We start from the raw sequence: 26748 nt of genomic DNA, 5'->3' as shown, positions 1-26748 counted from the left end.
TCCTTGATTGAAGCCAGATGCCCATTGTGCATCATCCCCTTCAGAGCACCCAGATCTGCATTACCACAGGGGTGGGCAAATATTTTGGCCTGAGAGCCACATCTGGGTATGGAAATAGCATGGTGGGCCATGAATGCTCACAAAATGGGGGGTTAGGGTGCAGGGTGGGGGAGTGAGGGCTCTGGCTGGGGGTACAGGCTCTGGGGGTGAGGGGTTTGGGATGCAGGAGGGTGCTCCAGGCTGGGACCAAGGGGTTTAGAGAGAGGGAGGGGGATCAGAGCTGGGGCAGGGGATTGGGGTGCGGGAGGAGGTCAGGTGTGCAGGCTCCAGGCAGCGCTTACCTCAAGCAGCTCCCAGAAGCAGTGCCATGTTCCCCCTCCGGCTCCTATGTGGAGATGCAGCACCGGCCAGGCAGCTCAGCGTGCTGCCCCGTCCGCAGGCACTGCCCCTGCAGTGCCTATTAGCAACGGTTTTCAGGCCACTCCCTGTCATGGTGGCAGGGTGGCTGTTGCAGGCCCGGGATGCAGCTCTAACTCGTCAGTTAGCACCTCCCTGCAGTCCTCTCCCTCTCACTGGGGTGGGAAACTGGCGTCTGCCTCTATCACCCCTCCTGACCGGTCTTTGAGGTCCTGTGGGAGTAGTGGTCCTGTGGTGGGGCAGGCAGCTCAGCTGAGAGGCGTTTGACAGCTCTGCTTACCTGGTTGGCTGGGTGGCCTCGCTGCCCCCTATCACCAGCCTCCTGCCCACCCTGCCTGGAGTGGCTCCTGCTGCCCCATTCACTAAGCCTGGATATTAGTGCCTACTTGTTTGCCCACATGGCCTACTCACCCCATCTCTACGCTGTTGCCAGCCGACAGAGAACGGAGCTGGTGGGGCTATGGCTGTATAAGTAGCTGCCCAGGGACACACTACTCCCTGCAGCACAGCCCAACCTCCTGACACCCCCCCCCCCTGTCCCCACTGGGGAGGGCCCTGTGTTGGGGAGCAGGCATGGCTCAAGCCCCGGCTCATCTTCAGCCCATTTGACCTTTGTGGTCCAGTTAAGTGTCTGGTGGTCTGGATTTGGCCCACGGTTCGCCTGTTGACTACTCCAGCACTAATATAACTGTTCACACTGGGGGTTGTGCTGTTGTAACCATATTGATTTAAAAACAACCAAGAACACCCACCCTGACAAATAGTTATTCTAGTAAAAAAAGCTATATATACCAGGGTCTAACTACTGAGTGTTTAAAATATAGGGAAAATGACTTTTCAGCAGCTTATCCAATCAGTTATCTTTTCCTTGTTCATTCCGTGTTCCATGCCCTTGACCTTTGTCTAGTAGACAAACCCAAACTCCCACCCTTTGCACTTTGAACACATTAGGGATGACATGATTTTTTTGCATTGCTTCATTTCAGTTTATTCTGTTTCCTCAATATACTTGAGGAGCTGTCTTTTTCTCCTGTGTAATCTCTCTTCTAGAGGTAACAAATATTTAAATCTCCTATTTTTGCTCCTCCTGTTGTGGACTGCTCCAGAGTTTGGGCAGTATATTGCCACTTGCTTGAACTATAAATATTAGACCTTCTTTTCAGAATCTTATGGCTATTGGGTATGATTAGAGATGTTTGTGTTCCAATACGTATGGTTAGTGTGGACAGTACCACACAGTTCTACATCTGATCTGTTATAAGACTTACTACTGTACATGAGATCTTATTTCTGGCAGTAGGAATAAAGTTAGATACTTCTAACTGTACTGGAACAGAAATTTTGTTGAGTGGATGGATGCAAGGAGTTATACCCTCCTTCCCAAAGCCCTTACTGGATGGGAGATTGTGGAATAAAAGGGACAGATTGTGTATCATGTTTACTCTAACACTGACTTAAAATAAAGCTTTAAATATTGTGCCTATCTGCATTGAGGCACCTTCTTCTTTATCTTCCATTGCTATACTTGAGATGGGTATGAGCTGGAATTTGATTATCCTATGGAATAATCTAGAGAACTACAAGCAGGGCCTTCCTCACTGAGTGCTCACAACACTGAACTGCTCTTTGCTGAACCTAAGCTTAGCCAATACTCATCTGTGGCATCTGTTTAGGCAAGGCTGGGGCTGTTTTCTTCCTCCTTGAGTTTGTTGAGCAGTGAGTAAGGTAGGTTGGTTGACTTGCTTGGATTCTTCATGCTTGTTTGGATGATTTGATTGGTGATTCTAGATTTTGCCCATTATAAGACTACTTTATCTTTGTGAATTGCTCATACACCTCATCAGAACATCTTAAAAAATAAAAATTAACTAATAGGTTGTACAGTGTTTAGATTTTAAGTAGACAACATGATTGTGACTGACAGAGGGTTTGGAGGTAGACTGATAAATGCATGAAGTCCTGGAACTAGTTACTTTACTTGCTGCTTGTTAGCATAACTCCTTATATAGCAGAACAAGTAAGTTCTTGTGTGGTCAGTCGGCCAGCGTGTGTCTGTGTCTCTGTCTCAACAAGAACTTGTCCTCTGTGGCAGGACAGTGGAAGCTTCAAGTTATAAAGGATTAATTTAATGTTTTGTTTGGGAACCAGTTAACAGTAACACAATGGTCCTAGCTCTCATAATTAGATTTGTGCTGGTAAAATGCATTGTTGTCGCTGCAGCCAGTATTGCTTCTGAAGAGTGGGGCAGAGCAGAGAGGAGGTTTAAAAATATCAGCTGGCATTGCCTTTAAACTCTCAATTTCCCAACTCAAGTTAGGTTGGGAAATCAAATCTTCCTGAGATGGATTATATTCTTCTTCTCTGAAGAAAGCTAGTGTGCAAGTGGAAGAAGTGGTTCTGACTGAAGTGGCAGAGCCTTTAGGATCTTTCTGTCCAGTGGCAAAGTTGTTTAGACCAGAATGAATGTGGCCGTGTGAAAAGACAGTGTCTTCCAGTGAGGAAATGACTGATAAGCTTTAATGAATCAGAGGGAGCAGGTTTGCACTATGACAATTTTAGTTACCTCAGGTGTCCAGAGTGAATTGCTGGCACCTGCTTACATTAGTTGGAGGAAGAGGAGAGACCCATATGTATCCCCCCAGGGGAAACTCACCAGCTGCTGGCAACCCAGTTGCTTTGCTCCAGGTTTCAAGAGCCCTTCTCTTTCCCTCTGTAGGCTATTTGTACACCCCACTTTGTTAGGTGGAAGTATAGTATAGCCCTCAGTCACTTATCTTATGACGCATGCAATGTACACCAAACCTCTGCCTGCATGGAAGCAATGCACCCTCGTTCACTGGTTTCACCTCAGTTCAACACTCTCCTTAGCATAAAGCATTTAGACCGGTCTGTGGTAAAACCAGTTTGTAGTTTATTTAACAGACCCAAAGGTAGAAATAGAGATTCAAATACAAGGGTTTAGAAACATAGGGTTACAGGTAAAAGAAAAAATAAAATGTAATCTTTAGACTATACTTATTAACAAGTTACTTTCCTGTCTGGTAACTAACATTTCTCACCCACATGTTCAGTTCAGAAAGCTGGGATCCACCTTTCATGAGAGAACCCTGCTGGCAGAGTTTCTCCTCTATAATGGATAACAACTTGGGCCATTTCTTCTGCTCCTGTACATTTACAGGCTGCTTTAGTTCAGGGAGGCCCCTCTTCTGAGAATTCTTCTGAGGTTCATTTCAGGGTGGATTTGATTTAAATCAAATAGATTTGAATCATGATTCAAATCACTAGTCAGGAAGACTGTTTTAATCATGGTTTTCTACATAAAAGTGCATTCTTGTTGGTTGTTATAACCTTAATACATATTCTTCACAACTCGGAGATAGATGTAGGTTTCATTTTTAGAAGGCACACACTACATTTTTAAACAGTGATTTATTTTGAAAACTTTTCAGATTAGTTTTACAGCTATATCAGAAAATGAATGATTGTTTGGTTATTTGATTTACCAAAGGTAATTGAAGCAGATAGTTCACCTCCCAATGACTTCATAAATATCACCAGACAGACATTTAAATTGTTTTATTTAACTAAAACAGCATTAAATATTATTTTTTTTCTTCAACAGCAAACATATAATATTTTAACAAAACAAGCATGTGTCCCTCCCTTCTCACATTTATCTCCAGATTTCTTCTCCTTGTCCAGATCGATTCCATCCCCAACAATCTTCTATTCGTTGAACTTTTTGAAACTGCACTTTTAGAGAGGTAAGGGATTGACTCAGTATACACAAATTTGCAGAGGGACAATAGGGTTGAGAGGTCTTATTTCTCACCTCTCTATTTATTTAAGAACATTTTTGCTGTTAAGCATGTTACCTCTGGGGAGACAAATCCAGTTTGAGAACTGCAAACCTAAGCGTCTCTGATGGTATCTTCTAGACCAGGGATTTCAAACTCGAATCACCACGAGGGCCACATAAGGACGAGTACATTGGCCTGAGGGCCGCATCACTGACACCCCCGCCCCTGCTGCACCCGGCCCTGCACCCACTCCACCCGTTCCATCAGGCCCCGCTACTGCCCTGCCTCTTCACACCCCAACTCTGCCCCCTCCCTGCCCCTATTCTGACCCCTTCCCTGAATCCCTGCCCTGACTCTTCTCTGCCTCCTCCCCTGAGCATGTGGCTCCGTGCTCCTCCCCCCCTCCCTCCTGGAAAGTGTGAAGTGCTGCCAAACAGCTGTTTGGTGGTGGGAAGCGCCTGGAGGTAGGCAGAAGAACAGGGATGCGGCATGCTGTGGGGAGGGAGAGCGAGGTGGAAGGGAGCTTGGCAGCCTGCAGGAAATAACCTCACGGGCTGCATGTTTGAGACCCCTGTTCTATCTACCCAATGGGACTCATTGCTCAGTTTAGAAAGATTAACCTAAATAATCCATACAGAATCTCCTGGAACCCCATAAGATTGGGTCCCTAATCCATGAACCATTGGAACTCATTTACAAAACTTTTCTTAAACATTATATATATATATGTGTGTGTGTATATATGTGTGTGTGTGTGTGTGTGTGTGTGTGTATATATGTATATGTATATGTGTGTGTATATATATATATATATATATATATAAAAACCTGATTTCTTCTCCCCACCCCCCGCCCCAACTGGTGCTGGACTACAAAAAGAGGAAGAGAACCCCTTAGTTATCCATCACTTAGAGGAAATAGTTAACAGCACCCTCTGAATCATGGATCCTTTTGGCCTGAAGGGCAGGAGCTGTTGATCGCTTGCTATTAGTGAAAAACTGTTTTCAGTCAAAGATCTAGCTTGTTAGAATTCACTTTTAGGCACAAGAAAGCATGTAATATTTGTTTTTTGTAACCTATTCCGTCCTTTGTTAATAAACTTATTCTCCATTTTACTGAAAACTGTGTTAGTGCTGTTATGTTGAAGTAAAGGGTGAGTCTTCTGCTAATCTAAAAGGCTGGTCTGTGCTCTGTCTCTTTGGAGGCATCAAATTTAATAATTTCTGAGAGTATCCAGTGAGATGTCTCTGGGGAACTCAGGTTCACTTAGCTTGCTGGCAACCAGTTTAAGACTGGTGGAATCTTCGAGTTTTTTCTGGTGAACTCGACAGACTGGTGTGGCAGGGAGCTGACCGTCAGTCTAATCTCTAGCAAAGCTCACTCTTGTTCAGGCAGAGGGGTAACACACTGGCTTACAGTTCTAGATTACCAGAGGAGAGCATCACATCTAGTTACCTCAGCTACTATCAAAAGGGAGTCAAAGGTGGAGACTGAACTTTCCTCTTGCTCTAGAGCAGGGGTCTCAAACACGCAGCCAGCCCGCAGAGTTATTTCCTGCAGCCACCAAGCTCCCCTCACCTGCTGCCCCTCCTCTCCCCCAGCATGCCACGTCCCTGCTCCTCTGCCTACCTCCAGGCACTTCCTGCTGCCAAACAGCTGTTTGGCAGTGCTTAGCGCTTTCCAGGGGGGAGGAGTGGGGAGCTGCGTGCTCAGGGGAGAAGGCAGAGAAGAGGCGGGGCAGGGGTGGGGATTTGGGGAAGGGATTGGAATAGGGGCAGGGAGGGGGCAGAGTTGGGATGGGGACTTTGGGGAAGGGGTTGGAATGGGGGCAGGGGAGGGCAAGGCCTCTTGGAAGGGGTGAAGTGGGGGCGGGGCCAGGGGCACGGGGGGTGTGGGCTTTTGTATCTTTATATGAAAAGTGTCAGTGATGCGGCCCTTGGGCCAATGTACTAGTCCTCATGTGGCCCTCACGGTGGTTTGAGTGTGAGATCCCTGCTCTAGAGTAAGTTCCCATAGGCCCGGGTTGAGGCACATTGGTGAGACAGTGTGGGGGAAACTGGAACGTCTGTTTTCCATTTTTAACTTGTTCTGTGACAAAACTTTAGTCTGGGTCCAGTGTACAGCACAGTAAAACTGTTACAACAATCCTCCAATTTGTACTGTAAAGAGGATATTAATTTAGGCTTTCTGAAACTGACTAATCTTTGACATAAGATGCCAACAAAACTCTGAAGATCCAATTTGCCATACAATTTGCCCATCTGCCGGGGGGTTGGGGTAATGATATAGCTGGGTCCCCTCAGCTAGATGCACTTTTAGTGTAGACAGATCTGTGGTTTTTCCCTTTCTTTGGGTCTGAATGCTTCTGAATGTGCTTGATTGTCTGCCTGGGCAGCCTGCTGTGAATTGCTCAGCCAGCAGTGTCCGCTGACAGTTTGCAGGTTATAAGCAGCTGTTTGGACACACTGACCATTTACTGGAGGCAGAGCTCTTTATTTTGTAGATGTGCCTCTTTATTTGGGGGCGGAGAGGTGGGTGGGAGATAGACATGTTTTCATTTGTTCCAGATTGTTAAAAGTTACCTCCAAAGAATTTAACAATTGGTCTTGTACCATTTTTCCTTTGTAATGTAAAAAGAAAACTTAAGATTTTTAAAAGCTTTTTTTCTTGCTTGCTTTTACTTTTAAGTATTAAGAATATAGAGTCTGGTTTTGCTGTAGGACATCTAGGTGGGAGGCTTAGATGTAAAGATTCAACAATCTTGCCCCTTCATGTAAGGTACAAGAGCTCAGACTTCAGCTACAAAAGTTAGTAATTGAAATTAAACGTCAACAACAACACAAATTTAAGCAGACTGAAAATCACTTCCTTTCTTAATTGCTCAACTTCCACTCTCTTGGATCTAGTGTGGATTTGTATGCTCATGCTAAATTCTGCCAGTATAAGCTGCATCCGCACAGTAGCCTTTTGCTGGTACAGGAATGTTGGTCACAAATCACATCCCTGATCAATACAGGTATGCCAGAAAGAGTCCTAGGGTAGACCTGGCCTGCTTGGTAAATGGCTCTCCCTCACCCAAACTGAAATAGTTCTACCAGTACCAAAAATTATAACCAGGCCATGGATAACATAACAGGTGAGACCTTGCAAGAATGGGGCCAGTAAATTACTTGATATAGTATACTGGTATTCCAGCAAAGCGGTTGTAAGGCTGAAATAAGCAAAAGTGGCTGCCAGATTTCTACTGTATTAATAGCCCAAAGTCACTTAAAGTAGCCCAATCTGGGCAAGTTTTGGGCTAGTAGCCCAATAAATTATCTATCTATAGGCTGGGAATGCACCACCAAGGTGCATGGAGGGGACAGTACCCTGGGCAGAGGCACAAACATGAAGGGCAAGAAGCCAGCCTCTGTCCCAGGCTGGGTGGCAGTAGTGAGGGGTTTGCTGGGGTCTGGAAGACACCCACATATGGGGTTGGGGAGAGGGCGCTCGAGATAGCACATGAGTGTCTGGGTCCCCGCATGAGCCACTTGCAGCACAGACCGGACCGGGTGAGCTCACAAAGGGGTCCGAGCCACCAGTGCGGGGAAGGGGCAGCATCTTCCATCCTGCTGCAAATTTCACTCAAGGTATGGGGTGACATCCTGACAGCAGGGAGGTATCCAGAACAGCAGCTGCCTCCTCCCCTGCCTGAGCAGCTCCAAAGGCTTGTTTTGAGCTCTCTCTCCTCCCCTCCACCCAACACACAGGGCCGCTTTTGGGTGTCTCTACAGGGCATGGGCTAGGGGTACACTCTGCCTACCTGGGCACATGATGGGCAGGGGGACACCCCAACATCAGCCCCCACCCAGATCTGCCCCCGGCTGGGCTCTCGCCTGCGCAGCACAGCAGGAGGCTCCTGAGTAGCAAGGCCAGCGATGGCTCTGTGGCGGGATGGGGCAGCGCGGTAGCCACAGATGGCAAAGGGGCAGTGCAGGTGAGTGACCAATCACTTCGTTCCAGCAGCCACAGCTCTGTGCTCTCTCTCCCCCCCCCGCCCTCCTCCTCCCTGGGATAGACACAGCACAGGCAGTGCTCTCTCCTCTCTCCCTCCCCGGGGGGGACACACAGCACAGACTTTTTGTATGATCTTACACACCATAGCTATATCAACCCAAGTTTTAAGTATAGAGCAAGCTTAAGCCTGTGTTACTTGTTTTACTACCACTCCTTCATTGTTCCTCAATTGGTTAACTAGAAATCTAGAGCTCCCACTGCCAGGTGGACTCTGAAAGGAAATGTGTCTAAGCAGCTGGGGCTCAGGAGGCACTGGGTCCAGGCTTAACGTGGCCAGGTTGTGAGACCACACAGCCACAGAAGGATGCAAGTGTCTGCATCTGGGAGTGTGCCCAAGACCTCCCCAGAGCTAGGAACAGTGATTGATCACTACCCAGACTTAGTGCGGCTTAGCAGTAAGGATTCAGCAGTTGGATCCAGTTGCAGTCGACTGGTATCTGCCCAAAGAGGGGGCCCGAGACCAGGTAGTGACAGCTTATTTGTGCCAGTGTATGGGAATAAACTATATTGATTATAAACACCTTTGTCCGAATACTTGCATCCACACTAGACAGAATACTTGCATCCACAAATTTTAAGTCTGGTTAAACTGCTTAAGGGGTATGAAATATACTGCACAATTGTGTCCTGGTTACAGGAAGGCAACCATATATTGGGTAAAACTACTGCCAAAGATGACATGTTAGCTTACCATAGTTACTACTGGAGTATTAACCATGTTGTGTCTTTATATTCCATGAGTAGAGCCTGGCATGTCATTAACTGTGTAATAAACATGGCTAAATATTAGCATAGACAGGGTTTTAAAAGGTCCAATTAATCTTTGGAGGTCACATTTTTGTTGCTCTTTGACTGTAGACAGTTTTCTGAAGCTGGGTTAACTGTAGCAGGAGCTCATTAGTTTCTGTCTAGGTTCTTATATTGTGGCTATCACCATGGTTTCTGAATAAGTCACTAAGAAGGGTTTATCTCTCAGTGGTTGTATCATGGCAACTGCAAACCTTTTTCTTTAAATGGAATTTCAATGAGGAATGCAGCAAAACATTGTGGAGGCTCTAAACTTAAATTCTACAGTCTGTTCACAGTCATGTTCTCTCCTGTTGCTAATGTTAAGACACTTGGGTTTTTGGAAGATGTTTCTATGTGTTCTAATAAGACACTTATAATCTCCCTACTTTCTGTATCTGTCAGGCTTGGCAGTGACCATGTGCATTTTAATGCTCTAAAAAGGGGGGGCAATGTTTTAACTATGACCTACTGAACAGATGCTACTGATCATGCTTACTTTTCAGTTACTTAAATAGGTTCCCCACCCCTGCCCTACAGAAATATGTCCTGCAGGCCAGATCCGGCCCGTTGCTTAATTTCCTCCAGCCCACAGAGCAGGGTCGGGGCTCGCCCTGCTCCGCCTGCCCGGCGCTCCAGCCGGGGAGAAGGGTCGGGGCAAGACCAGTACCCTGACCCCATTCCCCGGCTGGAGCGCTGTGCAGGGGGTCAGAGCAGGTGGAGGCCTCCCAATTGGCTGGGGCTCCTGGGCACTCCCCCTTTGCCCAGTGGCTAATCCGCCACTGGGAGTAGGGCAAGCAAGCAGGCGGCCCAGTGGCAGCAGAGGAATGCTCAAAAAATGTAGGCCTTTCCCTTGGGGAGCCAGGCCTGGTGTGGGGCAGTGGGACGGGAGCCGTTGCTGCTGGAGAGCGGCAGCTCCTCTTGGAGCTGGGTATGCGCCTGGGGCCCCCCATTTGGCTGGGACTACTGGGTCCATCATTTCTCCCCCCTCTTCCCCTCCTGCTCCCCACCCCCCCCCCCACAAGGCTGGCTGGAGGGGTTGAGGGGGAGGTGGCCTCAATCCTTCCTGCCACCCCCCCCTCCACCATCATTGCTCACCCACCCGAAGTCGGGTCCCACCCAAGTGTCCTGTCTTGGCTATGCCATTGGGCCGCCCACCCCAGAGCCAGGAGAGGACAGCCCCTCTTGGTCCATTCTGGGGAGGAGGCCCCACCCTCCCGGGGATCCTGCAGTTGGCTCTGGACCCCCCAGAAATGTACTGACAAACAGGGGAACTCAGAAGAGCCACATGACAGCACCAGAGTATGGTAGGGCTGATTTACGGCAAGAACCGCATCACAGCGTTGGATCCAAAGACCGGGGTAGTCAATGGTATGGGCTTTGGATCAGACCCTTGCTTTATATTTGTGTGTGGCCCGCAGTTGTTTGTTTTTTTTCTCTGTGGGTCAATGCCCCTGATAGAAAAAAGGTTACCCACCACTGCTCTAGGGGTTCTCAACTACTCAGAGTGTGGACCATAACTTAATAAAACTCATTTGTCCTTCCTATTCATGACTGTAGCCCACTTTTTCCCATTTGTGATCAAATATTCATGTGGCAACTAGCAATTACTCACATGGAGAAGTCCGATTAGGAAAGTGAATTTTTAGCTGTCTCTATTGCAATAGATTTTAGTCAGTCTGTTTTTAATCTAATCAGTCTGTTTTTGCTCTTCCTTTCTCTGTTCTGTTTCTTACCTACAAAAGGGTAATAAGCACCATATAACCAGCTCTACAAAGATGAGAGTATGGGAACCTCTTATACCTAATCTTTTGAAACTTTATTGTGGACATAAAATCATAGAAATGTAGGACTGAAAGGGACTTCAAGAGGGTCATCTAGTCCATTCCCCTGTGCTGAGGCAGGATTGAGTATACAGAGACCATCCCTGACAAGTGTTTGTCTAACTTGCTCTTAAATCTCCAAATATTCTACAGTCTCCCTAAGAAACCTGTTCCAGTGCTGCTATCCTTTATATTTAGAAACTTTTTTTCCAAATATCTAACCTAAATTTCCCTTACTGCAAACTAAAGCTGATTACTACTTATCCTACCCTTGGTGAACATATAAAGAGGACAGTGATTAATTATCTTCTAACTTTTTACATACTTGAAGACTTATGTTCCTTCAGTCTTCACTTCTTTACACTAAACATCTCCAGTTCTTTCAACCTTTCCTCATACATCATATTTTCTAAACCTCTCCATTTTTGTTTCTGTCCTCTGGACTCTCCAGTTTGTTCAAATTCTTCTTAAAGTCTGGTGCCCAAAACTGGACACAATACTCCAGCTGAGGCCTCACCAGTGCTGAGTAGAACAGAACAGTTTCCTCCCATTTCTTACATGTGACACTCCATATTAATACATCCCAGAATGAAACTTGACTTTTTTGTGGCAGCATCACTCTGTTGACTCCTTCAGTTTGTGATCTTCCATAAGCCCAGATACATTTCAGCAGTATACTGGCTTGCCAGTAATTCCCCTTTTTGTAGTTGTGCATTTTGTTTTTCCCCTTCCTAAGTGTAGTACTTTGCATTGTTTTTAACTGACTTGCATCTTGCTGATTTCAGACCAGTTTTCCAATTTGTCAAGATAATTTTGAATTCTAATCCAATCCTCCAAAGTGCTTGCAAACCTTTTCACTTTATCAACTGCAGATTTTATAAGTGTACTCTATAACATCATTCAATTCCTTAATGCAGGGGTGCGCAAACTGCAGCCCATAGGCCGGATCTGGCCTGCCAGCCATTTTAAGCTGGCCCTTGAGCTCCTGCTGAGGAGCGGGGTCTGGGGCTTGCCCTGCTCCAGCACTCCGGCATTTCAGCCGGGGAGCAGGGTCGGGGGCCGCTCCATGTGGGTCCTGGAAGCCGCGGCATGGCCCCCATCCGGCTCCTGCATGCTCCAATCGCCCCCCTTTGATGCTTCAATGCACAGGAGTGGGAGAAGAGATATGCTGCTGCTGCTTCCCAGAGCCGCTTGAGGTAGTCACCACCCGGAGTCTGCACCCCTGAGTCTCTTCCCATGCCCCAGCCCTGATCCCACTCCCACCCTCCAAATCCCTCTATCTCAGTCCAGAGCACCCTCCTGCACCCCCAAATCCCTCATCTCCAGCCTCACCCCAGAGCCTGTACCCCAGCTGGAGCCTGTACCCCAACCCCTGCCCCAGCCCTGATCCCCCTCATGCCCTCTGAACCCTTCGGTCCCAGCCCAGAGCACCCTCCTATACTCCAAATTCCTCATCCCCCAACCCCATCCCGGAGTCTGCACCCTCAACCCCAATTTTGTGAGCATTCATGGCCTGCCATTCAATTTCTATTCCCAGATGTGACCACCGGGCCAAAAAGTTTGCCCACCCCTGCCTTAATGCAAACTTTGGGTAGTACCGGACCAACGACAGACCTGTGAAAGACATCACTTGATGTGTCCTTGTAGTTTGACAGCAAAACACCATTGTTAAATACTCTTAAAATACTCTGAAACCTCTTAAAATATAGTTTTTCAACCAGTTGTGCACTCACTTTATGGTAATTTAATCTAGACCCCATTTTCCTAGCTTGTTCAGGCAGTCTTTTGATTCTGTCATTTCCTAACACACCTGTGTCTTTGCAACCTTAAGGTTATTGTTTATGTAGTTGTTTTTGCTTGTAACTTACAAACTAATGTAGAATGCAGTATTGTAGCAGTGTTGGTCCCAGGATATTAGAGACACAAGGTGGGTGAGGTATTGTCTTTTATTGGACAACTTCTGTCTAACCAATTGATTCTTACTGTGGGCATGTCTACGCTTACCAGTAGATCGGCACTGCTGCAATCAATGCAGAGAGTGTTGATTTAGTGGGTCTGGTGAAGATTTGTGTATTTGTGCATTCCACCTCCCTGGGAAACATAAGGGAAGTCAATGGGAGACACTCTCCCGTCGACACAGTTCAGTGTAGCCACCGCGGTAAGTGGATCTGACTACGTTTGACTTCAGTTACGTTATTCATGTAACTGAAGTTGCGTAAGTTAGATCGATTTACCATGGTAGGGTAGACCAGCCCTATATCTGCTTGTGATTTGTAACTGTGTGTTTAAGTGCTTAGATGCTACTGTAGTGATTAGTAGTAGATATATACCTTCAATAGATTGTCTTGCGTAAAATGAAGATCTCTCTCTCTCTCTCTCAACTCATGGATCTCAGAATTATTTAAATGTTGTTGTCTTCTAGCATTCCTAACTGACCAATCACTGATTATGCTCCTTCCTGTTGTGCTAGACACTTCAAGATCCAGTGCAAAGTTGGTGTTGTAGAAGATGAGCAACTACTACCAGATAATACTCCCAGAATGAGGGAAGGCTAGGAGTCAGTTAATTTGAATCAAGAAATTTCCCACTACTTTAACACCATGAATGCGAGTTTCCCAAAATTTATTTGCAACAGCACATGAGTGTAAATTCACTTCAGGAATGGTTCTTAACAATCTTGAGGGGATAGAAAATGAGTCTTGGGGACCAGAAAGGAGCAACGACTCAGTCTTAGATTGGCTATGACAGAAGACATGCCACTTACTAGATTCTTTTTTGAAGATGTAGCCCACTCTTGCTCTATACTGGTACAGTTCCATTGATGGTAGTAAGTGTGGGTGTGCTACTGTAAATATGGCAGCAGGCACTCATACCATTGTTTTTGTCTAACAGATCTATAGGACGTGGTGGTAAAAACACCACTGGCTGCCTTAAACCCTAATGGAAAGACAATTACTACTACTGGCTTCAGAAAGGGAGTGCTACTGTAAGAAAGGGAGATTTCCCAAGAAGTCTAATGTAAACAGGAGCTGGCATTCAACTTCTTCATCCACTTGTAATGCAGCCTGCCATGTGCCAAGGAATACTCTAAAGATTATAGTGTCTTTGATGGTTGTCTAGTGTCTGTCTAAAAGTACAGATTTAGCTAGAAAGAATTTCCATAGTATCCATGTTGAGAATTTGTTTCAAAAACGGAAATCTTTATTAAACACATCTAGTTGTGAATTGACTGACTGTCATATCGGGGAACATAATAGCTAGTGCTTTTGATACGAACATTCCTTCTGCCTCCTTTAAAGGAAACCAGAGCAAGGAAAATGGTTAAGAATTACTGGTCATATGAGTAGAAATGGAAGTCTTCTCTAATAAGAGGTGCCACAGATAGTCCTGTAAGAGCATGGGTACCAACTAGATAAATCTCCTTGCATATAAGTGTCATATGCCTAACCAACTTTCTAGAATCTTTCAGACTTCAGCTAAGTAAACTCTGTTTGCTTTTTAGGGACAACACATTGTCTTCAAAACCTATCCCACAAGAGGGAGCAGAACCCTTCTGAGAAGGGCCCCAGTGTCTCATGAATGAACCAACGGATCTCGATAACACTGTTATTCCAGAGCCAGTCCTACGGCTCAGGAAAGGACACATGCCTGACAGTGCAGGACAGTTAAGCTATGATGATGACCACTCTGATGAGGGGCTCCTCTTAGAGGAGCCAGCTTTATCCTTGGACCTGCAAAAGGTAAGTTGGGTACCTTGAAACACTGCGAATGACTCTGGATAAATGAGGCTTGACTCTTAGATGCTGCATAATTGTTTTGGAATGTGTGAATTAAGGGCCAGATTTTTATAAGGTATTTAGGTCCTTTATAAATGGGATTGAAATGAGATTTAGGTACCAAGGTGCTTTTGAAAATCCCACTAGGTGCCTAAATACCTTTTAAAAATCTGGCCCGAAGAGCCTATAATCTTTGTTTTTAAAAAGTCTGTACTCATATAATGAAGCATAAACCTAACTGAAATATATAGTATACATGGGAAAGGAGGTGTGAGTGGGAAACAAAGGCAGTATGCTCTAAAAACAAACATATATGCAAACTTCCTACCCATCAAATACGTGGGACTAAGCTATATGCTTGGTCAACTGAATTGGTTCATGTTGGATGAGTGTCTTCATCATAAGCTAAAGGCCAGGAAGCTAATGGCCAGGAAGAAATATAACTGCAGCTCCTTTCTGTGCTTTAACAGCTCTGACTGCGAGGACTCCTGCTACTCTGTTGTCCTTGGAAGATGGGGACCACTTGGATAGTACTGTATAGAAAAATCAGCCTGTCCGTGGCACTGTGCCTTGCAGATGATGTCTGTAAACAGAAATGCTCTGGTTTGAGATGGGTGTGTACAGAAGCATCATTCAGTCTGCTGCTTGGCTACAAATTGGCTGTTAGTACAGACTTAACTGAAGAGGCTTACCGAATTCAGCTTAAAATATCCCTGCAACAAGGATGAAAAACAGCCAGTGCTCATTGCCCTTCTAAAGGATTGCAAATAAGCAAAGTCTGTTCACTATACAGAATTCTTTTAGCAATTATATACTTTCCTAGAAAGTATTTTGGGTATCACATGAGAACTTTTAGGACTCTGGTTCTATAATATAATAATATTCTGCCAGCTTGCCATTGTGTAGGTGGTCCTATAGACATCTGTTTGTCTTTACGCAGATGAAAGGTGTGTGGGGGGAGGGAAGTAGACTTACCTCCACAGCGTCAGCCAATGTCTAGTGTAAATGTTGCAGTGGTTACTGGTGGCATGTAGACTAATTTTTAGTGTTTAATTATTAGGGCTTCAGATTTGTCACAGCATTTTTATCAAAAATCATGGTGCAGTCACAGTAATTTTAGAAATGTCATAGGTTTAATGTGACTGCTCCATAATCGTTGATTTAAAAAACAAACCAAACAAAAAACCACAACCCAACAAATAAAATTCAGCTTTACCTCTTGAAAATCATAGCAGGCCAGCATTGGCTTCTTTTCCCCACCAAGGAGGCACCAACCATCTGTAGCAGCACCCTTCATCCAGGCACTGCAATCCTAATCCCAATCCAGGAGAAAAGGATGGAGTATGGGGGCTTGTGAGTGATCTTGCCCCACACTTACCCAGCAATGGCAATTCCTGTCCTGCAGGGTTGGGCCTGAGGTTTGAGAGCTAGCCTGACCCCCACTTGCCTCAGGCATGGTCAGTGGCAGCAGTCTCCTCAGAAGGCAGTTGGGCCAAACCTGAGCAATGCTGCTACCCCATGTTCCAGGAAAATAATGGCTATTTTACAGGCGGGGAACTGAATCACTGTAGGTTAAGTGACTTGCCAAAATATCTTAAATTGTTGGTAGAAGTTAGAATAAAATCATATAAAACCCACCATTCTTTACAGTGGGGAAAACATCTATTTAGCTTTATATAAGCTTATATTGAGCTTTCTTGGCTCAGCAGCACATATAATTTTCTCTTTTTAATGAGGTACTGCACAAACCTACGACCCTATATAAAAGTGCTTTTTTTCGAGGGACCTCTGTATATTCCCACTCATGGGATGTGCTGTCTGGTACAGTTCAGATGATGGACTCTTCTCATATTATAGCCTATTGGAGGACTCAGGTGCCCTTCTTACCCCTCCCTGTTGCATTCTTGGAAAGTTTTGAGGGAGAGTGTGTAAAAGGCACCATCTACCATGTTAATTCCATTCAGCTACAGCAGCAGACAGAGGTGAACCTCTTCATATCGATCAGACCCGTGTCTCTATAGAAATCTTTGCCTTACCAAGTATTGTTCTTAATGTTTTAGTGTTGGTTGGTTCCGATTTAGTTTTTTCTAAATCTTATTTTTAGCTTTGTATATTTAGTTCAGGTTTTGGTTCCAACTACTGGATTTATGGCAGATTCAAAAGTTAAAATATCTGACTTCACTAAATGAGCCTCTTGTCCAGTAGTCTTCCTAACATTCGGGGCCCATTACAAGGTGCTCTATCTGCAGCGCTCTTACCCCAAGGGCTTGCAAGGAGCCAGAACAGGATGCAAGTCTTATTCTTGCAGTGGAGCTCTGGCCACAAAACTTCCCATATCTGATGCATCTAAGGGGTCTGTATGTGAGGAAAAAGTCCATAGTTAGTGCCTAGTACTTCAGGGATAGAAGATGAAGAGCACTGTACAAAAAGTTCCAATTTCTTCCCCTGGATCAGGGTCCAAGAGTGAGGTACAGTTGGTTCGAGACTATTTGTGTCTGCCTCTGAATTTAGAGCTGAAGTGCAGGGATCCATTTACTTAGTTTTGATGTTTCCCTCTTGGTAACAGGGCCAACTTACATTTCATAATGACAGACATGTGAATTCTGGAGACCGTAAAAGATGGTTATGCCACTCAGTTTGATTCCCTTCCGCAACCCCTCCTTCCATCCCTATTCTGGAACCTGTATCTGAAAGAAGTGTACTTCCATATCTTTCACCAGGCACACAAATATCTTTTTTTCTGGTTGGGCAAGATCACTTCACTTCAGTACAAATTTTTATCTCTTGGTTTATCTGCTGCCTTCTGGGTATTTACAAAGTACCAGTCAGCAGTTGCCACTCATTAAGACACCAGGATATATTTATTAATCCTTATTTAAATCTCATCAGAAACCCTTTCCAAGGACATAGTTGACACATGTGCCTTTTGAAGAAATTAGTACTTTAAGACAGGGGCGGGCAAACTTTTTTTTTTTTTTTTTGGCCTGAGGGCCTCATCGGGTTTCAGAAATTGTATGGAGGGCCGGTTAGGGGAGGCTGTGCCTCCCCAAACAGCCAGGCATGGCCCGGCCCCATCCAACCCCCCTTCCCTTGCTGACTGCCCCCTGGGGACCCCTGACCCATCCAACCACTCCCCTCCTCCCCCCTCCCCAGCTTGCTGCCTGGAGCACTGGTGGCTGGCAGCACGGCTGCACCAGGACAGGCAGCCGCGCAGCACAGAGCACCAGATCAGGCTGGGCTCTGCTGCCCAGAGCATTGCGCCGCGCGGTGGTGTGGCGGCGGGGGTGACGGCCTCCCAGGCCAGGAGCTCAAGGGCCGGGCAAGATGGTCCCATGGGCCGTAGCTTGCCCACCTCTGATTTAAGATAATCAAGAGATCTCTATTGCTACATATGCAAAGGATTCCCTTTATAGGAGCAGTTCTTTATTCTCCAGAAGGCAGAGCCTTTCTTCCAGGAAGACTTCTGAAGCTTGGCTCTGCCATAACACTGCTTTGTCAAAATCCCACTTAAAAATTCTTTCTAGGTCTCACGTGCCTCATGGCTTCATTCACATTATACTCTGCTCAGGCTGAAGAGTCTGCAGCATTGTCTGGCATTTAATTACAAACCAAATACAGACAGCACGTTTGCATAGCTGATCATCTCAAGAAAGATATTTCTATGCTTGACGTGGTTAACATTCTGAGGGGTACCTTTCAACTCTCCATCAGAAACAATCACTTTGGGCACCTCCAATGTGGATGGGGAGTGTATTTCAACAGATTAATTCACTGTAATTCTCAAGGGGGAAAAAAAACTATATATAAATATCACAGGGCAAGAACAAGGTGTAGTATAAGTTGTTGGACAATATGACAGTGATGGATTACATCAGGAAACGGAGGGATTTGCACTTCTGACTTGCAAAGAGGCAGTTGTGCTGTGGGATTGGGTGTTAACATCCTTCTTGCCCTACATCTAGCATGTAAGGACAACAGCTTGGCAGATCAACTGAGGACAGTGATAATGGAACTTCACAAATAGTCATTAAAGAAATAGGTGATGAGATCTTCAACCTGGGAGCGGTACCAGAACACAGATTTGTTTCTGACTAGATGTAGTTGCACAAGTTCTGCTCAGAACAGGACAAAACAGTCTGTCCATATAACATGCCTTTTCCTAGACTGGGGGGGGCAAATTTTTTGACCAAGGGCCATGTCGAGGAATAGAAATTGCATGGCAGGCCATGAATGCTCACAAAATTGGGATGAGGGCTCTGGATGGGGGTGTGGGCTTTGGGGTGGGGCTGGGGATGAGGAGTTTAGGGTGTAGAAGGGTGCTCTGGGCTGGAACCAAGGGATTCAGAGGGGGATCAAGGCTGCGGCAGAGGTGCAGGAAGGGGTGGAGGTTCCAGCATGGGGTGCGGGCTCTGGGGTACAGGAGGGTGCTCCGTGTTGGGATCAAGGGGTTTGGAGAGCAGGAGGGGGATCGGGGCAGGGGGTTGGGGCATGGGGAGAGGCTCAGGGTTGTGGGCTCCAAGCGGTGCTTACCTCAAGAGGCTCCCGGAAGCAGTGGCATGTCCCTGCTCTGCCTCCTACACGAGGAGCGGCCCCCAATCCTCGGAGCGGGGCCATGCCGCGGCTTCAGAGAGCTGCATGGTGCAGTCACCGACCTGGCACCCCAGAGCGGGGCCGAGCTGTGTGGTGCGGCCGGCAGGCCTTAATTTGCCCATCCCTATCCTAGACTGTAGAAAGTCTTCTCTTCCTTTTCCACCCTTCCCTCTCATCCAGGAAGTGATAAAGAATAAAACAAAAGGAGCCAGAATAGTTTTGGTTTCCCTAGCACCAGGAAGGCAACAGTGTTTCTTTGATCTTCTTCACCTATTTAAGGGAGATCTGTGTCCCCAGATTTAACTTGACGGGAGGACAGAATTAATTACCTGGATGCTCTTGCTGAACTCCCCATTCTGCAAGGGGACAACATACCACCAAGAAACCATAACTCTACGTTAATATAGTTTTTTTTTTGTCATTGAATACAGTAAAAGTTTGTCATCTAGGATTTAATTGTCAGTTTACTGTACACAATAGCTCTATGAAACTTCATTTTGACTTTAGAGATAACTGGCTTGTCCATTCCAAAAGCACATTCTTCTCACTTGAGCTTGAGAACAGCTTTTAACTATCAAAAGTGTGGTGCTTAGACACTGCCAGACTACTCCATCCAGTAGAGATAAGTTACCCATGCACACTAGCCAAGTATAGTACTTTTACCAAGCCATTTTATAAGCCTGTTAATAGAGTAGGATTGGTAGTCTGCCATCATACTCTCTTAAGGCAGTTGCTTGCTCCTTGCGCCTCAGTACATACTCCTTGATTATGTGTTGGAGGATTAAGATAAAGTGCAGTAAGACCGTTTTGTAACTGACTTAGAGGGTCCATGTGAGTTTAGTGCTCTTTAACTTCACACCTTTAATTTGTCTAACTTTTCTGAATGTCCCCATATAGACATGCCCTAATAATACTCTTGCTGTTTACACACTCTTCTGTTGGGCTCCACAGACATTAGGCATAGCTACAGAATAAACTTCTTTCTTGAGTGTCCTCTGCATATTTCTTCTCCTGGGATATGTGCTGACTGGTGCTGTTGAGTGATGCAACCTTTTACCGGCAGTGTCCGTTAAAGCGCTCATTCACCCCCTCCGTATAAAAGGGGGAGTGGCAGTGGTTGCTGCCTCAGCCCCTTCCAGCTGCTGATCACAGATGGATGTGAGCCTTCTTTGGATTCAAGATCTTTAGCAGTTGTTGACCGTTAATGTCACATGATGGCGGATCCAAAGATATGTCCTGTGCTCTGCGGTTTTCATGGCCTCAGATTTCTGTTCTTGGCACCTAAAGTGCCTAGGAGAAGGTTTTACTCCCCTTTCTCATTGCACTGTATGTGGGACTTCCATGCCATGAGCTAGAAAGGAGAGGCAGAACAGACTCCAGGCTCTTCTCCTGCAAAAAGTCTTGTCAGTTAAAACTACCAGATCTGAGGTTTCTAAGGCTCCTGAAAAGAGAGATAAGAGGCCTGAATTGGCTCTGGGATCTTTGGCTTGAAGGGAGCCTTCTATTTCCAAACCATCAGCCTTGGCACTGAGCTCCAGATCCAAAAACACGAAGCATTTGGTAGCAAAACTCTTGGGCCCAGTTCCAAAAAGGATACTGTCTGTAACTGAAATAGGTTTGAACAATAGACCACTAGGCCTGAGGCCTCTGTAGAATTGGGGACCTTTGGTTCTGAAGGGAAAAAAAAAAAAAGTCGAAGAGTAAACATCTTTTGGTGTCTGGCACTTTTCTGGATTCAAATTGTGAGTATGTGGATACGTGACACTAGAGGTTGAGATATAAAAGAGCATAATTGGATCATCTTCAGTTGGTTCCTCAAGAATCTGAGTATTCCAGCAGCACTGATATACTCTTGTGGTTACCACGTAGGTACAAGTGGAACTGTATCCCTAGGATCCTCTCCGTCCTTCGCAAAGACCAGGGGAAAAAAAGTCATTTAGATAAAAATCTGGTATTACTCTTTCTCATGAGACACAAAGCTGATTCCTTACCATGTGAGTCATCAGTTGTTACCTCCATCTCCCAGGACCCCATCTGGGTCAACCAGGAAAACTTTATCATTTCTGTGGCTGTTGTGAATCCCTACATCAGTGGTATCCCCAATTTCCTTGTCAGATCTGGGTTCAGCTTCGTATTCAGAGGAAGACAGATACAACCATTTAGCCAGAGCCTCAGCATTCATTTGAGACAGACTACTGTAAATATATATGTACCCATCTCACTGTGATACTGGACTGGGCAAATCGGATTGAGTGACAAGTGCCTTCCTTACTGCACCTCGAGTCTTTACAAAATCCCTATCTGTAGTGGCAGCTTTTCTTAGATGACAAGGGATTTTTTGTTTTTTCTGTGTTTTAGATTATTGGCTCCTAAAAGCATCTTTTGAATGCTGTGTTGCAAAAGCTGGGATTTTTGATTAAACAAAAAGAAATACATGTTGATTCCATCATAAAATATCCTTTTCATAAGAGCGCTACTTGACACCAGAATGGCAAGGGCTTACCTCCCAGAGGACAAATTCCTGAAACTGAAATCTACCGTTCAGGCTCTACTTCAGAGTCCTCTCAGAAAGCAAGGTTCTTCCTCTCCTTACTGGGTCTTATTGCATCAACAACATGAGGGGCTCATCCTCTGTCTTGGATGAAATGAGACACATCACTGGTTGGCAAGAAACTTCAGACCTGTAGAATGCAACATGGATCTAATACTTATCATTCTAAAGAGAATCCAGAAAACTTTTATGGACCGGAAACATGTACTGAGAGGGAGTGATGTTCAACCATTCCTCTCCTTCTGCAATAACTATAGCAGGCATCTCGAAAACAGGCTGGGGTGCATACCTCACAAACTTTATTTCCAAGAGGTCTGTGGAATAAGCAAGAGTGTCCTCTTCATATCAATGTTCTGGAGTTGAGAGAAATTCCTTTGGCATTCAGATCATTCTTCTGTAGGTGCAAGGATCTCTGCTTTAAGCAGGCAGACAATATGATAGCAATGTATTATGTAAACAAACAAGTCCTCACAGCTTTGCAAGGGGGCAGTGCAGCTTTGGGATTGGTTTATACGTTGATATTTATTCAGTAGCTCTGCATGTGGCAGGGTGTCTCACTGGGTTAGCGGACCAGTTAAGCAAAGACTCTTTCCAGCTGCACAAATGGTCCTTGAAGGAGTGTTTGATCCTGCACATTTTTGCTCTTTGGGGTACTCCTAATAGAGACCTATTTGCCATAAGATTCAACACCAATATCAATACTGTTCAGGAGCAGGAACGAACACTGCCTCTTTAATAGAGGCATTCTTTGTTAATTGGGATACAGAGCTGATGTATGCTTTCCCACCATTCTCTAATGTTGATGGCTGTGAAGAAGATCAGACAGGACTCGGCAAGATGACTTATCTCCTCAGCATGGCTGAGATAGCAGTGATACACGGACTTGCCCCTTCTTTCCAAAGGGAATTACAGACACTTATCTGTCACCACATGTTCTCTCGCAGCAGCAAGTGAAAGTGTACCATCCAGATCAACTTTTTTGTTGCATCTGACTCTGTGGACAATAGGACTCGGAGTTAGAGATACCTTTCTCTGTAGACTTACAACACGTTTTACTTCACGCTAAAAGACAATCAACCGGGAAACTGGGAAATATAACCATTTAAAATGGGAAAGGTTTCCCCTGAGAAGTATCTGAGAAGGGTATTGATCTTATGTCAGTTCCTTTTTAGTCCATATTAAAGTATTTGATGTTTTTAAAGAATAATCATTTATCTATTGCACCAGTCAAGGTATATTTAACCTCAGTAGTGGCTTTTCATATACCAATAGATACTAATTCTATATTTTTGTCATGATATTAAGAAGTTTCTGAAAGATTTATTAAATCTTTATCCCTGGGTGAGAGCTTATCCTCTTATGGAAATTAAACTTAGTGCTAACACAGCTTATGGTTCCATCCTTTGAACCTTTATCTTGTTCTCTATTTTTAATATGGCAACTAAAATTACGTTTATTATAGCAACAACTTCAGCCCGGAGAGTTAGTGAACTTAATGGCTGACCATCCATTTACAATGTTTCATAAAGATAAAGTAGTTCTTAGTTCTCACTCAAAATTTATACCAAAAGTAATTTTGGATTTCCATGTAAGTCAATCCATTACTTTAACAGTGGTTCCAACCCCTCCCCCCCCCCCCCCCCACACACTCACATAAAAAGTGAGGTAAAGTTACATTGCTTGGATGCTAAAGGAGTGTTAGCTTTCTATTTAAATAGCAAGGATTTTAGAACTTCACGTAAACTGTTTGTTTCATATGCCTCATGATCTTCTCCCTGCTCTGCTGAGAGCACACTTTGCTGGAGCAGTGGCTGGCTGCTTCTACAACATGTTTGTGGCATGACCCACTAATGGAAGTTTGTAAAGTGGCCATGTGTAGTTCAGTACCTGTATTTACTAAACATTACATGTTTAGATATCACAACTAGAGAGGATGCCCAGTTTGGTACATCAGTTCTTTATTTAATTAGAACTCCTTGCCATCTTTTCCCTCCTATATATTACTGTTGATTAAACTGTCCCAAGAGTGTGACTGTGCAGAGGACACGGAAAGAAATGAAGCTTACTTGTAACCAAGGTTCTTCAAGATGGACTCTGCATATTCACATTCCTCGTCCTCCTTCCCCTCTTTTGCAGAGCCCTAGTTATTCCTGGGCTTGCATTAGCAGTGGAAGGAACTGATTTAGCAACTGCTGCCAGTGCCGTAATCAAGCATTTTAGTGCCCGGGGTGAGGAAACATATATGTGCTACCTAATGGTTTTTTCATCATTTTTTCCACCCCTGTGGCTTTGCACCTTGGGCAGCTGCCCTGCTTGCTCTACCCTGGTTACAGTCCAGACTGCTGCCACATCCACTCTTATATCCCTGTCCTCAGAACATATGTGAAAGCTGAGGAGAGGGACTGCGAGAGGATGCATGAACACTCAAATAGGCACTGCTAGTAGGAAGCTGCACTGTCAGTGTATCCAAGTGTGTGAATCTCTTATATGTAAGTAACCTTCATTTATTGCTGCAGTTGTGTGTGAACCTGTATTGTTTGTTCACTTTTGTCCTTCTCGTCCACACTCTATTATCCACACTTATTGCTCAGACTGCTGGTCTGCTTCTCTAAACTCTCCCTGCACCTGATGAGCATGCATACACACTTGCCACCTCACCCCTAGATGGAAATGATTCTGTCTAAACACCAGGACTGGTAGTACTCGGTCCTGATATAAATGTATTTTTAAATAGTCTAGCTAGGGAACTACTAGCTAGAAATGCACACTTCATACTGTTGGAAAGCTAGGATTATTTCTCCCAAATCATCACACACTCGTTCTTGCGACATAGCATCCATTTCCCCTGAAAGTACAGTATACTAAACCTCTTAGAAGTACAACATCCTGACTTTAAAAAGAAACCCAGTAGATTTTTCCTAAGGATTCTAACCTTTTGGTAGGTTTCAGAGGAACAGCCGTGTTAGTCTGTATTCAAAGTCTGCTGCAGTTTCCACGGTATACATCTGATGAAGTGAGCTGTAGCTCACGAAAGCTCATGCTCAAATAAATTGGTTAGTCTCTAAGGTGCCACAAGTACTCCTTTTCTTTTTGCGAATCTTTTGGTATTAAACTTGTTTTTTGTACCCTCAAGGCCTCTGCAGCTAACACTAAGACACCTGGCTTTACAAGTAAGTGACTATAAAAAGTACAAATAAGAATATTAAACTTCACATTTTCTGCAAAATTGACAATGTTAATGCATGATGGTTTAAAAGATTAATGGCAACCTACCTAACATGCTTATGAATAATACCAATAATACTTATTCCACAACACACCATGTATTAGGGATGTGTCCAATTTTTGTACTAAATACAAGAATTGATACATGTTCATGTTAAACAGTATTATAACCTTATTTGGATTTTTTTATACCTGAAGCTGCAATTAGTCCTCCATCTACCCCATAGCTTTTTCATTAATTATAGCAGTTGAGGACACATGTGCATTCATGAAATGCTTCCCCTTTCAAAGAACATTCATCTCCCCTAACCCCATCTAGCCTGCTGTAGCATTGTGGCAATATACAGTTGCACTCTCCACCTTTGTACTTTTTCTGTTTGCTTATGTGAAGTAGTGACCTGATATCTAAATCTTGTGGATGGTTAGTGACACTGAAGATAGTTCAGTTGTGGTGGGAGTGGGACTGAGCAAATCAAGGCTTTTCTTCAAGTCTCTCCCTCTTCTTCCTTCTTGCAATTTATCTTCTCTCTGTGGTTTAGATCTGTGTGTATGTGTTGGTAAAGCATTCTTCAGCAGGTGCTTCCTTCCTCCATCCCGTGCTGGATCACCTGGCTTCTCTCCTCCCCCCCCCTTCCTTTTTAGTTTCTGTATAATCTGGATTGTTTTTGTTCCCCTGCTGTATTTCAGGCAGAGATATCTCCTAAAGAAGTGCCTCTTACTGTGGCTTTGTTGAACCAATACAATCAAATGCATGTGACTTCTTTATAACCTGATGAATGGGCTTTTTATACAGCCCTAAAAACCTGTGCTTGACTCTTTCTGCTTTTGTATTTTAATTCTCCATTGACAGAAAGTGAACAAAAGAACCATTTTCTTTGCATTTATTCCAACCACCACAGTCTTTTGTACTGCTGAGTGATGTTTTCTTTCTTGTGGCTGAGCGGTACTGTGTAGTTGTAATGTGTGGCATAGAAGTGGCTCAGTGAAATGGGGACCCATTGCTCTGAAAGATTTGATAGCCTCTGATGGGGAAAATAATGCACTAGCACTTACTTCTGTAAGTGGGTAGAAGGAGACCTGGAGGATGTCCAGATGGAGCATGTCTCAAAGACTGGGGCTGTTACTTCTCAATGCAACTAGTCTGACCTTTTCGAAAAAGGTTGTGATGTCAGCATATTGTTAAGACTCTGCTCGGACTTAAAGCACAAAGTGGTTTAGGTGGTAAGGACGAGGTAAAGAATTGATTTTTAAAAAAGAGAGATTAAAACTTGAGTCTGAAGATGAGCAAAAGGTTTGGGATAATAAATCTCGGCAGAAGATTGGGATTGTATTTGCTGTAGACAGTTTGAGGAGGGGATCCAGTTTAAGCCTCCCAGTGCAAAACTTGGCACCAAGGACTTTAACGGCAAGCTGTTAGGTGGCAGTATTCATAATTTAATTGTGCCTTTTGGATTTTGTGTATTAAACATTTACATGCATCTATCTTGCTTTGTTCAAACAAGTTAATTATTTTTATACCCCTGCCTATTTTCTCTGGTGACTGGCATTTGGCTTATTGTTACAAACTGGTTTGCTGTATTCACCATGTTGTCTTTTATCGTGGATTGTAAGCTTTTTGGCCAGGGACTCTTGTTTGTACAATGCCTCGCCCAATGGGATTGTAGATGGTACTGCAGTATATGTAAATTGGAATATGTTTGACTATAACAGGGTAGCTAAGGATC

General features: G+C 44.7%; 1 protein-coding gene across 2 annotated transcripts in view; it reads left to right on the top strand.

The window, feature by feature from the left end:
* Positions 1-26748, top strand: part of ADIPOR2 (adiponectin receptor 2) — a 70177-nt gene that overhangs the window by 17341 nt on the left and 26088 nt on the right. The window contains exon 2 of one of the 2 annotated variants that reach the window (XM_048828674.2): positions 14385-14622. In XM_048828674.2, coding sequence (XP_048684631.1) covers positions 14458-14622 — 165 coding nt within the window. In that variant the 5' untranslated portion in view covers positions 14385-14457. Of the gene's footprint in view, positions 1-14384; positions 14623-26748 lie in introns of those variants that run through there. The other variant, XM_048828681.2, reaches the window with a different exon arrangement.

Source organism: Caretta caretta, chromosome 1, assembly GCF_965140235.1.
Source record: "Caretta caretta isolate rCarCar2 chromosome 1, rCarCar1.hap1, whole genome shotgun sequence".
NCBI classification, from domain to species: Eukaryota; Metazoa; Chordata; order Testudines; family Cheloniidae; genus Caretta; species Caretta caretta.
This window is presented reverse-complemented; position numbering and strand designations above follow the sequence as displayed.